Source organism: Lissotriton helveticus, chromosome 2_1 (assembly GCF_964261635.1).
Source record: "Lissotriton helveticus chromosome 2_1, aLisHel1.1, whole genome shotgun sequence".
Classification (NCBI taxonomy): domain Eukaryota; kingdom Metazoa; phylum Chordata; class Amphibia; order Caudata; family Salamandridae; genus Lissotriton; species Lissotriton helveticus.
The window spans coordinates 352032770-352047288 of record NC_136059.1 but is presented as its reverse complement, the minus strand read 5'-3'; the positions used below and the strand labels follow the sequence as shown (position 1 = coordinate 352047288).

Here is a 14519-nt window from a genome sequence, read left to right as displayed (position 1 = left end):
CCCCCCTCGAGTACAATACCAACGTCATGCAGACTATCACCCTCAAATGCTCTCACAGCAACACAGAACGGAGCGAACAATGACGACATCTCCAACAGTAACGGAAGGGCCAATCAAACATGGGTTACAAAGGGAAATGAGGCTGAACTAAGAACAGATCCATACAAGAGAAGAACAAAACACAAATCCCGGATAAACAGATCTGTCTACCCCAAGAAATCACATCAGAACAAGAAAGATACTAAGATGTTCCAGAAACTAATAAACAAGATGGCACAAATCACTATAAACACCTCACAGGCAATTGAAAAAATGGAGGAGCTGACGGCGAGCATTCACGCCAAGGTCACGCACATCCAAAACGTTGTAAATTGTTCACAAAAAAAGAATAACGAAACGGTCTGGCAGCTGAAACATAATGATAACCGACCGAATAGGACAAAACCATTATCAAAAGAGGAAACTCTGTCCTTAACACGATCGTATGAAATACTGGACCGCGAGAAAGAGGAAAGAATCAAAACAGTACCACTCGACCCTAACAGAACATCGAGAAAGAATGATAGAACATCTAACCTACACAACCTACAACAGATACAGCTCACAGCAACAGAGAATAAGACTGGCGACCTTAACAACAAAGAAAAACCCCTGACATGTCTACTACTCAATTGTCGGTCGGCAACCAAACATTCCTCGGATATAGCTGACCTGATCATTAACAAGGACATTGATATAGCAGTCCTCACTGAAACGTGGCTCACGGAATCCTCATCCCCTTCCATGGATCTCCTAGTACCACCCCAATATAACATTTTGAGACTTGATAGACCCATAAAGCTAGGAGGAGGTATAGCCTGCATTCACAGATCTGTTATTGAGGTCAAACAAATTCTAACCGACCCTCTAGAATCCAGCGAATACCTAGGCCTTAATATAAGAACAACCAACAACCAAAGATGCAACCTGCACTCTTTTTACCATCCACCAGGAGACAGCGCAAAGTTTACAGAGGAGCTAATGGAGATCATAACGACCAACTCAAACGACGGCGCCAACAACATATTTCTTGGTGATTTCAACTTACACTGGGAAGACCACAACGACAAACTGGTCAAATCGCTGAAAGACTTCCTTGATGAACTGAACCTTACTCAAATATGCACACAACCCACTCACTCGAAAGGAGCGACGTTATACTGGATTATCTCACGAAAGAAAGAGACATCAATCCTCTCTATAACACCATGTGACTGGTCGGATCATCATGCCATAACATTCGTGATACCTATAATGATAAAAGGCATGACCAGACAACCCCTCAAGACCAAAAAATGGGTTAGAGACGCAAGAGATGCAAACTTAAAGCTACTAGTTGAAAGCTGTGAAAGAGACCTAAAACCGCATAACAACGTGCATAATGTGAATGAGCTGACCGACCACTACCTAACAACAGTCGAAAATATTGTCAACAACACCATGCCCCTAAAATTGAAAAATATCTCGGAAAAGACAAAAAATCCATGGTTTAATGAATCACTAAATGAAGAAAGGCGCAAATTGAGAATGGCCGAAAGAAAATGGAGACAACACCCTTCATCCCCAGAGCTGAAAGCACTCAGAAAAATTAGAGGCCAATATAACAAAAAGATCATCAACTCAAAACAAGAATTCATACGGTCAGAACTTGACAATGCCAAAAACAGACCACGGAAACTCTTTGAAATCCTAAAGCAACAATCAAACAAACTAGCTAAATCAGTCCATGAGAACTCCAAAACACCTCTAAATTGTGAAGAATTTTCTACATTTTTCACAGAGAAGGCGAAATCGCTAGAAGTAGAGCTCAAAAACGCAGTGGCAAACCTTCCCATAGATCCAATGCCTACGAGAGATACTGCTGTGACTACTGAGAGTACCATGACAAAAAACGAGGCAAGGTGGGATACGTTCGAACTATATGACCAGCACAGTATCGCCAAAACGCTTTCCGAAATAAAGCCAAACAACCACTACCAAGACCCATTACCTGCAAAATGTGTAAAAGAAATCAATCACGCCTTGGTTCCAATATGGACTGAAATTATAAATGCGTCACTATCACAAGGGATCCTCCCAGACTGCCTGAAAACAGGGCAAGTTGCTCCCATAATCAAAAAACCCTCAGCAGATAGATCAGACCCAAACAACTTTCGCCCAGTGACCAACATCCCGCTACTGGCCAAACTAATTGAGAAATGCGTTCAGAACCAACTAAGCCGACACATCACCAAATTCTCATTGCTTGACGAATGCCAATCAGGATTCAGAGCAGGGCACAGCACTGAAACAGCGATCCTCCATATTGTCGATGATGCTCTACAGGCACTTGACCAAAACAAAGCATGTCTACTGATTCTCCTAGATCTGTCCTCGGCCTTCGACACTGTAAATCACGAAGCCCTATTGACCAGGTTACGGGACAGGATGGGCCTGTCAGGAACCGTGCTGGATTGGTTTATCTCTTTTTTACAGAACAGGACACAGCGATTCCTGGTTAATCAGTCCATCTCAACTCCATGCCCTATTTCAATTGGAGTCCCTCAAGGATCATCATTATCCCCCGATCTGTTTAACCTTTACGTCGAACCGCTCACAGAAATTCTCCAAAAATCACAGATATCCTATCACATGTATGCAGACGACACGCAAATATACTTAAAGATCTCTTCCCTAAAAGACATGGAGCTAATGAACGAGACTCTAAAAATGGCTCTACAATGGCTAACCACCAACCAGCTGAAGTTGAACGCTCACAAAACAGAGTTCCTACTAATCTCACCAGCTAGGAGCCATACGGAAATAAAGGAATGGACAAAAGTGGTGACTGCGTTAAACTGCAACCCAACACTAATCAAGTCAGCGAAATCGCTAGGAATCACTCTGGACGAGAACCTGGACATGAAAGCCCATATCAACTCAATGGCTAAAAATGCCAGGTTCCACCTGAACTACTTAAGAAAATTGAAACCATTCATCTCAGAAGCGGATCTCAAATTAGCAATCCAATCCTTAGTTATCTCGAGGATTGAATATGGCTGCACCACCTTAGCGGGACTACCAAAATTGTCCACAGCACCATTGAAAGCATGCCTAAATGCTGCGGCAAGAATTATCACCGGATCAAGAAAATACGATCATATATCGCCACACTTGAAAGCTTTAAGCTGGTTACCCTATGAAGCTAGAATCCAAATGAAGATGGCATGTATCACACATAAAGCGCTACACCACAACACCCCAAGATACTTAGCGAAGAAAATCCAGCTATCGGGAGGTAATCGACCAGCGAGGAGTACTGAGGAATTCCTACTACGGCCAGCCCTTTTCCACAAGAAAAAAACCTACGACAGAGCGTTCTCAGGAGCTGCCCCCAGAATATGGAACTCTCTCCCTCCTAACATCAGGAAGATCCAAAACGTGGCATCATTTAAGCGAGAAGTGAAGAGCTTTCTGTTGAAGAAATACACTACCTAGAATAGAACATTCACGATCTGATGATGACCTAACTGTCAGACTTGCTTTTACATTTTACCTAAGATAGAAATACACCCACCATTGACTATCAACGCTAACTGCACACGTGATATTTATATTTATCATCTACCTCATATTTGTTGTCCATATAACTGTCGTATATATATGTCTTTCCCATATGCCTTCTATGTTAAGCGCTCTGATACCCATGGGTCTTGTTCGCGCTATACAAAACTTTATAATAAATAAATAAATAAATAATAATTAGGGTGTAAGATGAACAAGATTCAGCCCACATTTCTATTTTTGGCCTCTAAACTGTACCTCTCTCCAAGGTGAATCACCACAAAGGTGGATATTAAATATCATCTACACTCTGCGCTTGATTTAAAGTAATTTTCTGTTCACACCCATTATCCACTACCAACACATTCTCATCATCACGTCCATCATTTGCTACCAACATATTCTCATCTGTACTGTCTTTGTCCACAATATTGGTTACTTTTTCTCATTTTTTTCTGTCATCCCTTCCACTCATTTTAAATACATAGAAAATATGTCAGATTCTCTTGCATTTGTAGTATTGTTGCCTTAACGCAGGACTATTACCAGATGATGCTGTGTGGTTTTTATTACCCCATCATTAACGTTTGGACTTTTCTTCTTTAGACAATTTGTTTCCCTCCGCTTTTTGTTTTTCACCATTCTGTTTCCCTTTTTTCCTTGTTACTAATCCACCATTCTGTTTCCCTTCTTTCCGTGTTACTCATATTTATATTTTTTTATACTAGCAGCTGCTGTGGATGTTTACTTTTAACAGTCATTTTTATTTATGCTGTTGTATTTTCAATTCTCTTAGCAATGTTGATGGCTTTCTCCAAACAAACTTCCCTCTTAATTGCTTTTGTTGTATTCATTGGTTCTGTTTATTGGTAAAACACTGATAATCTCGTCTTGTAAATCTTTAAACTGTATATGTGGCTGCCAGCATCCTCACATGGTGCTCCAGAAATTTTACCTGTAAAGTGTGCCCTTAAAAAAAAGTCTGTCTTTCTACTACAGTATTTACTTTAGATTTATAATTGTTTTTCAAAGCCCTCATGGCTCTAACATACGCATCCTCCCCCTCGGTTTCTAAATCCATATCATATAAGCAGTTGCTAAAACAATTTTTGCTGTTCCACACCTAGGGTTGCGTCTCAATAACGCCAATTTCCTGTTAGCTGGAATACTTCCTCTATTATCTCTTAATATGTTTCAAACACATCTCTCCAGGCTGCATAATTATTTCTGCGTTCACCTGAATACTGTAAAAATGCAGGTGATAGGACTACAAACTCAATTTTTCACCAAATTGCAAGAATAATATCCACTGTCTATTCAACTGATGCACAGATAATGAAGCTTAAAGGTAGGAGGAGTTTCCCCAATTTTATGTTATATTGTTCAAGAGGTAAATACCTCTTTTCGACTTCATATGTGCTTGTGTATAGTTTGAGTATTTTCTGTCTCACCACAAGTCCATTTTATGAGTGCTGTGCAAGTTAGGTGATTTATGATGTACAATATATACAAAATCCTTAAAGTGATTTTTGCTTCTCGTTGTTCACCCTGCCTGGGGCACATTTCTCCAAACCTATGAAAAACAAAATGGCCGCACACAAATGTGATCACATCAAACATTGCTGCGTGTAGCATTACGTACATAGTGCGCCAATTACATCAATGTGCTGTCCATTTGCTGCTCCAAGACTTGCCATTTGTTGCCAACCGTTGTAGACGTCTCGTTACCGATACACTAGTGTACTTCCTTTATTTACGTATGTACTGTTAAGGGGGCAAAGGCTCTTCTAAACATTTCCATGGAGTGACGTGTCGTGCTTACAGCCACAACTCTCCTCACTGCTCAGCACTTGATTTCAAAGGTTGATTGGCATTTTCATTGTACTGTATGCTCTGTTGAGAGGAGTCTGCAGAGGTTTCAGCGGTTGCCAGCTCCTGCTCGTCACACTGAAACTATACAAGACTACTTCTAAGTTGTTGCAAAAGAAGCATTTATTTCTAGCTACACAACAGCAATATCTTATCCCCTCATCACACCAGCAACTACTCATCCTTACCTCATTTCACATTCGCTATGCCCACATTCTTAACCATGACATTGACATAGAAAGACCCCAGCAGCACTATTGGTAGAACCTCAAGGAGCAGCACACCAACAAGCAGAGATGTCAGAAAATCTCAAAGAGCATTTAAAACAAAACTGTCTTGATTCGACCAAACCTTTGGACTCGTCTCTGGTCTGATCAGTGACTGGTGCATTTGAAACCACAAGTTATTGTGAACAGACCATACCTGCAAAGACATGGCACTGGTCTTCTCATTTGCCAAAGGACAAATGCATTTCTCATCCAAACTGTACAGTGTGACTTGTTGGAAGTTTCAATCTCCATGGACTAGAGACTGAGATTACTAAGCTCTCCCAATTCTAGAGTGACATGCACGGTTACATCCAAGCATCATCCTTTTTACACCTATGGAACTATAAGAAGTAGAGATCCAATTAGGGGGGTATGGGAACAAAGGGAAAAAGAAAAGTAGGATCCCTGTTTTTTACTCAAAGTATCTCATTTGCAGATAAAAGCCTACTATTCTAAAGGGCTCCTTGCCAAATAATCCTAAAATTGTAGTTATCAATGTGCCACAATCACGAATCAAAGGACCCATAGATGATCTGGGGACCACAGTCCTAGCACAGTTATAGTCCAGTGTGGCAGCTTGGAGACTGAAGCTGTGGCACATAGAAATAATAAATAATGCACGACTCGGGTAGATGGGTGATACACCCAGACCAACATACACTGTTATCATGCCCTTCTGCAAGATAAGTGCACAAAGGATGCACTCAAATCTGATATTATTGTGCACTTCGCATTGGTGTCCAGAGAAAAGACATCCAGCTACATTTAAGCTTACGCTTGTGAAATAGTGACTAGCCTGCCCTTTTAAGATAGAGCTAATTCCAGAGAGGGTCAATCGGAACGCTAGAGTGCTTAGTTCATCATCCTGTAACGTAGTTCATTCTCCCAGGCTTAAAGGGGGCCCCCACGAAGGCGCGCAAGGCCACATGGCACAGACCACAAACTTTGGGGAAGGGCGGCCGTGTTGGCATTGGGGTGGGGTGCTAAATTTTAACCTAGCATAAATTGAAGCTTTTTGTATTACTGTTCTAGTTTTACACCTTGATTGTTTTAACTGTAATGATTTTAATTAATTGAACAGTTAATAAATAAATACAAAAAAAGTGACTAGGTATTAGCTGCATACCTGGAAACTAGAGCTGTCAATTATTTCAACTGGCCCATGAAGTCTTAGCACTACTCATTCCTCTTGGTTTCTGAAAGACACCCTAATAAATAATATTGCTATCCTGACAGCAATCAGTTTCTAAAGCACCTAACACATGCACAGTTTAGCAAACAAGTGCCTAAGCACAGTGTTTTTGTTCATAGGAGTTTCGAAATACTCGGACAGACTGTACAGAGCCGTTTCTGATGATGAACCCAACAACCGTTGAAATAAAGATGAACTATTGCTAAAACAGTACGTTAAAAGATTGTTCCTCAGTTTCTTTCTTTTTCTCACTGACTGATCTTCTGCCAGTTTATTGCAACACACCCACCCAACACTCCCTTTGCTTCAATTTAAAAACTGTAGTTTTCATTTTCATGTGTGTGTAAAATATATTATCTATTCCAAGCACAGGACTGGTGACTGAATACAAATAAATATCCAAAAGACAGCGGTGCATGGGGTCCCAAAGTTCACAAATCCTGCAAGTAGATTAGTATTGAAGGAATGTAGCCTTTAACTACAAGAGTGCTATGCTTGAAAAACATTTTGCTTGCATCTGTCCTTAAAGGTTTTAGGACTTCTTGTTTTTTCAAGTGTCTAATTGCACACAATGTGGACATTGTTTGTGATTGCTGCATCATACTGTATCTGAGTTTTAACCTACAGCCTCCTCCTGGCGCAACTTTGACTTTACTTCAAGCTACAAGAGGTTAGTCTGCCGTACTAGGTTAATCCAAATACAATGCAGTACTACGGAAGATCAGTTTTGAATTACCGTAGCCCCTATAAATACTATCCAGTAATCGCTGACCGCCCTAGGACCGGAAGATAAGGTTTTTGCATACCTCAAAGATATGGTATATGCAATGGGCACGAGAGAGAAGACTTTAACTTGACAGTTTGAACAAACAGGCATGTTCCAGGCAGAAATAGTCACTGAGTAGGGCCGTCCTTTTTAGGTTCTTCTCAACATGTGACTGAACCTGCAGGGCCTTAGCTTTCTCAGTCTTCCCAATTAAAACGGAGTAATCGGTCAACATTTGGAAGATCCTCTACCTTCTCATTCATATTTTTGTAGAGGTATGATTTGTACAATAATCAAGAGGTCTAAAAGCCATGCTTCAAGGAAGCATTAAGGGTGGTCCGAATGATATTTATAGAATGAGCTAAAAGCTTGTTAAGCTCAGAGGTCACCAAAGTCGCTTCTAGCAGATGTCACTATTATGCTAATATTAATACGCATATTGATCTGCGAGGGGTACAGAGTAAGTCTGCCCTAACAGATGTGAATCTTCTTCGACCTACAATAATATAAACATCATTTCTTATAGTTTGCACAGGTCCAGCCCATCAATATGTATACATTTATGTGGTATTTTTATTCAACATACTTACCCAAAAGCAGCAGCGCACTATACAAGGTCAAAAGCAAAGATACAGTCAATGAGTGATTGGAGAGGAAGCTTGGTTCTGCGAGTTGAGGTTGACTATTACTTTCCTGTGATGTAGTATTCTTTAAAGAGGTGCGTCTTCAGCTCTTTCCTGAGTTGGAGCTATCGTGATGGATATTGAAATTTTGTTCGAGATCCTGGGTGCATAAATGAAGTAGCCTTATATCGGGTGTGTTCGTCTTTGCACATCTTCATCTCCAGTCTGAGGGTGTCCTGTATGCTTGTGTGGAAGAAGCAACTGTGGATGTCAAGCGTGTCAGCCAGATAAGCCGGTCATGATAATTTGTAGATGGTGCCACTGAGTTTGAAGATGAAACGGGCTGGCAAGAGAAACCAGTGGAGTGCCATCAAGCTGGATTGATTCAGTGTATTTCTTCAGGCTCTTAATCATGTTAGATGCCCTTACAGAGGGGCAGTGCGCTGTCTGGCAGGCAGTGGAGCAGGATGTTGCCACTGTTCATTAACTAACATAAGCTTTTTAATAGTGAAACATTTACTTTAGCTTTGTTCTGCTATATCCTAATGTACCAATGATACAGTTGAGAGAAACTTTTTGTGCTGATATCACATTGTTAAATAAACATGATTAAAAGGTGGATCTGATACTTGTAACAGAGTATTACCAATCATATTTCCTAAACTGCACATGTGTCATGGCACAATTAACAATAACATTTGATAGTCAATGTGATACTTACAAAGGTGGTTTATAATTCCATGCCTATTTATTGCATGCCTATATGTAAGTGTTAGATTATGTTAAACTAATACTATTCTGTTCCTCATAAAAATATTATTCTGTAACTGTATTCTGCTTGCTAAGAATGTATAGGTATAGCAGTAAAAAAAAAACCTGCATTACAAATTTTTAAAGAGCCTAATCTACCAAGGCTCTAGTTGGAAGGCTACATGCACAGTGCATCTCAGCCTTGTGCCTAGGGCCACACAATGCACAGGTCTAAATTTGACCAAATGGGACATGTTTTGTAAGGCTAGTCTGTGTGTACTAATGCTGCACTTGCATGCAAACAAAAAGGAATTCTACATTTGGAAAGACACAGGGACTACCTTAACTCAGTAGGCCCCTCGCTCTCCATGTATGTAGATGATGTAAGCCTCCGCTAATTGTCTGGTCCATCCTGTGGCATGCATTTTTTTATATCTCTAAGAAATCGGTGCAAACAGACAAATCTAAGGCTAAGCTCTTGCATTGCATGATCATAGCCATACGGGACTTGCATTGCAGGCAAGGCATCGGATGCAATTCCTGGCTGCCTTGGGCCTTCCCCTGCGTGTGACCTTGATCTGCATAGACTAGACACATGTATATAATGGTGAGGGGATGCATGGATGTTTTGTTTATACAGTTCTGTGAATTGGTATTGTGCTCCCGCTGGCACTTTTCACTTCTGTGCAAATGGGCCAGCCCTCGACTTGCTGCATCGGCACATTAGTATCTTCATCTGGGCCCATTCAAGTGCCTGCATTGAATTTAAGCTTCAGCAAGTTCTTTTTTTTTTTCTTGTGCATGCATACAGTAAACGCATGTCAATATTAGTCTCCATCCGACCTAAGTATTGTATTTTGTATCTGAGTCCCATTATTTAACTAGGCTATGCCCAATATTTCCATCAATATACACATTTTACTTTTATACTTTACTGATGACGGTCCTTTAAAATCCGTATTTTCCTGGTTCTATGAAGGCTGATGTGGCTACGAGTGTTTACCCAGAAGGAACATGCTGCACATGTTTCTTTATTCTCCTGGTAAGTGCCAGCAAAGCTCCCTGACCTGTGAGTTTACACAGGATTCTATATCAAATTACTGGAAACCAGATTTGTGACTAAACACACTGTCCATCTACAAGCACGAGCCCTTAGCCCTTTTCATATCTTATGGTATATCTGTAGTCCGCACGCTATTACATATTGCTATAGTATCAATAACTGTTGCTGTCCCCTGCATTTTACAGGCTGATTATGTGTGCACTTTTTCTTTTAGAGTTGCTAATGTTTTCTTTTGAAGGGGTCTAAATAGTTAAATGTTTGTACCACTGAGTTACTCGTAAGGAATTTGAGAGAAATGGTATAAATCTATTTCATGTGTCATACTTAGCACTGGCATCATAAAATATATGGGGTATAAATAACATGTTAACATTTTGTTACAGCATCATAATTATTCTTTTTTTCATGACTCAGGAACAACTAACATCTGTAAAACAGCATTGGTTGAATCAATTGCTGCCTTTTCTTCTGGATCAAACCTGAATATCAAATTGGAAAAAGTAGAGACTATTACTGGTGAAGAAGCAGAACGTAATGTACTACAGGTACACTGAGTTTGAATCTGGACATCATTTTGTAAACTGCCGTAATAATATGGCTTTGTGAAAAGTAACACTCATAAATCATAGGTGTTTTCAAATCACAAATCTCAAGAATATTCAGATCGTGCAGACTTTCTCCAAAGCAATTTCTCCATCCCTAATTAGGTTTCAGAATACAAAACAGAAAAAATTACTTCATACCTTTTGTCTTTCAATTCTTTGGTGAAATATCTTAATCGTCGTATGCACATGCTGAACTTTACCTCTAGTCATCATCTTATCTGTGCTGCTAGAATTAGAGGAACCTGCAAAATATAGATTAAATAAGCACAGATGAAAGTGGCAGTGATCTGTATGTTTTTGATGCACTGAAAACATTGGCCCCATGTCGTGTGTTTGAGGGAGTATGCAAAAGAAATCTGCTGTACCTTACCATATTGGCTACATGTGACATGATTTTGACCCCAAAACTCCTCTGAGCTCCTACATCAGCTGCACTGTATAATAAGTTGTTATATTGTTACGTAACTTGTTTCTAAGCCATAGGAAGAACACAGCTGCCATTATGAAAAACAATGAGAGATCTTTCTTCAAGATTTATTCTGCTTTTGAGAAATGGAAGATATCCTAAGCATAAGGCCTCTTGCAGTGATATTTCTCACATTTTTCCATCAAAGGCCCTCAAGTGAAAGGCAACAAGCCGTAAATCGTATAAGAGGAAGATATTTTCCTGTAAAGGAGAATTACTTTTTATAATGGACGATGCCATGCTCTCTCATGCACTTCTAGAAAGGCTAAAAAAAAAAGTAGCAATTTGAGTTCCAAAAGTTGGAAATTTTTCAGAAGGGAAAAAAACCAAGATTCCTCTAAACAGTACCTTGACAAAGACTCTTGAGCACTCATATTCTAAGATGGCACCAAACCCCGACTCAAAGAGGGTGTCTTAGAATTCTTGCTTGGCCTATCTTCAATGGCAAGCATCTCATCATCAAAAAAGGAGCACCCTCAATGACCACGCCATTGATGGTGAAGCTACTATTTGGTATTGAAGACTTTGACAATGAAGCCCCATTGGAGAGCAGTGACTTCGTAGATGACTGTCTTGACAACAACCTCTTGTTATTATGTAGATGGTTCAAGTTTATCTGCAACAATTATCAGAGAGAGTGAGAAGAGGTTGTAACAATTAATGAAAGCGCGCTCGCTACCAAAATACAGAACCTCGTTTGATAGCCCTCACTCATTTGAGTAGAGAAACCCATTAGGTTTTTTAAGAGAACCCTCACCCACTAACACAAGTTAGTTGCATGCTTCATCATAGGATTCCCACCTGAGATGCCTAGTGCATCTGGGTGTGCTGCTATGCCTGAATTATAGTGCAGCAGGTTTTTATACAGTGTTTTTCAACGAATAGTGATTTTAAATTTACGTCATGGTTGCCCACCATTCAAGGCGATTTTAATAATGGAAACCTCGGGTAGGGCTTAAAAACAACATTGGATGTGATGTGAGATGATGATGATCTCTCACATCTTGGTCTACATGTCTCTGCCATTTTTTTAATGCCCATTTAGTCAGTATGGCTTTCTTCAGGACCGTGGCCGCATGCGCGCTAAGACATGCAGTGCTGATACGTTGTTTCGTAACTTACACTATTTCTTTTACCACTTTGCATGATTGTTTATGGTGCGGTATGCCCTTTCAACATGGATGCTCCGAGGGGGCGGACCCAGTAGTCACACATTCATCAAGGTGTCTCGCCCGCTCTGTACCTCTCTTGATTCTTGTGAGCTCCGTAAATGTGTCTACAACAGTGGAACTATGTAAGTCTGTGGCTGCACCCCGCTTGTCCCATAATTTGTAGATTTGAACAAACAGCATTGTTTATATCTCAAATTGATGAAAATGATACAGCCAGAGAATGCTGCATGATTTGTCTTTTCATGCTGCATAATTTGGATAACGTTGCTGCATAATTTGGTCCACCTTTGCTGTATAATCCCAGTGACCCTGACAATGGTAAAGCTCTGCAGATTGGTTTGGGGACTGTCATCCTGATAATGAAACCCATGTTTCACAAGGACCTGTGAAATAGTTGCAATATTTCGTGATTTCCTATGAAATATGCATTTTTATGCCTAAAGTGATATTTATTACATTTACTAGTAACATTCTTAATAAAGGCAATTGATACAGTATCAAGTATTTTATATGCCTTAATAACTTCGCAAATTTACATGCAGTTTGTAGCTTTCTTTTCTCTCCATAATCATGCTATTATAAACAGTGTTTCATATATAATAAGTGAGACAAATTTACTTGGTGTGTTAACTAAATATGTTTTTTTTCTACAGATGAACTGCAGGCTCTTTGTCTTGAACAAAGTTACCCAGTCATGGACTGAAAAAGGCAGAGGATCCCTACGACTCAATGACACATCTAGCAATGGATGTGGGACACTACAGTCTCGACTAGGTAGAGGCATACATCATACTTAGAGATGCTTGTGGGGTTGTATTGGTAGACAGCTGGCACTAAATTGTTCTTTCTCCATAGCCATGATAAAGTTAACTTCAAACTGTAGTTTACAAAGTCCTTGTAGATTTAAACCATGGAGAATGTGTTTGCGCTTATGTGAGAAGATACAGGCTTCCAGATTTCATTCTAACCAATGTAACAAATATCAGACTATCTATTTTGTTTGGTATGTGTGTGCTACAAGAATCTTGCAATACTGCTTTTTAAACTGGCCTATTTTAAAGGCAGCCCTGTGAGTGATAGGAAGCACAGCTTCCAATAGTCTAAGTTTAGCATAAGAAGAATGTGTGGGCTAGCAGCAATAAAATGCTCTGTATCAGGAATAGCCCAGCCTGTAGCAGACAGCAGTAGTTCAAATACCATTAGGAGAAATGTTTAGGAAGTGTTTTAGTATATATTCCGGTGAGTATGTTGAACCATATTACTGAATTCATGTAATATTGTATATGAGAAAAATATTAGCACATGAGCAAGCCATTGTGAAACAGTTCAATTCTTCTCTAACTGTTTATATTTTAGTAATGCGAAACCAAGGCAGCCTGCGGTTGATATTCAACACTAAATTGTGGGCTCAGATGAAAATTGAAAGAGCTAACAGAAAAAGTTTGCGCATTACTGCTACCGATGTAGAAGACAGTGATGTCAGAGTATTTCTAATACAGGTAAGTCCTTAGCTCTTACACTGGAACATTGAAAATGTAACATACTAATGTGCACCATGTGTAAGGTGTAAGTAAGACTGTTTCTGAAATGAAATTGAAAGTGTCAGAATATATACCATATTAATAAATTCTACTAAAGTTAGTAGGCACTAGTCTGGATTTACGTAAAACTCAATTCATGTGAGGGTCCAAGGGGAAGTGAGATTAGAGACCTTATAGTACCCTGTCCCCCGCTCTCAGTATACATATAACACAAAAGAGGGTACTAGTGGTCTGAGCTACAAGAAAGAAAATGCATTTGGCAAAGGTCAGGTGATGTAAGCATCTGTTTACAGGAAAAGAAACCCATCAGCCCACCCAATGGCAGAGCATCATCATCTGGGTTCAGTTGAAGAGACTGGTATCCGTTTCGGGTATCTCACTATTTGTATTGTGAGAACACCCCATATGGATCCACCAGTGATGTGCCAAGACCAAATATGGTGCAGGGATATAGGGGTGCTGAAGATAAATTGCAGTGTACTAAAGACTGAATAAAGCAAAATGTAATAGTGAATTTAAGATTGACTATTATGATGCCTAAAAGACTTTATTGTGCGGTCATCATGATGTCAAGATTAAAAATTATATAGTGTAGGATAGTCTGAAAAAATGGTGACTATC

General features: G+C 39.8%; 1 protein-coding gene across 1 annotated transcript in view; it reads left to right on the top strand.

Annotated features, from left to right (window-relative positions):
• The window catches only part of RANBP3L (RAN binding protein 3 like), a 176623-nt gene that overhangs the window by 104239 nt on the left and 57865 nt on the right, over nt 1-14519 (top strand). Inside the window, exons 12-14 of the mRNA XM_078677756.1 lie at nt 10529-10659; nt 13011-13131; nt 13714-13856. Of these exons, the coding sequence (XP_078533882.1) occupies nt 10529-10659; nt 13011-13131; nt 13714-13856 (395 nt within the window). The remainder of the gene's footprint in view (nt 1-10528; nt 10660-13010; nt 13132-13713; nt 13857-14519) is intronic.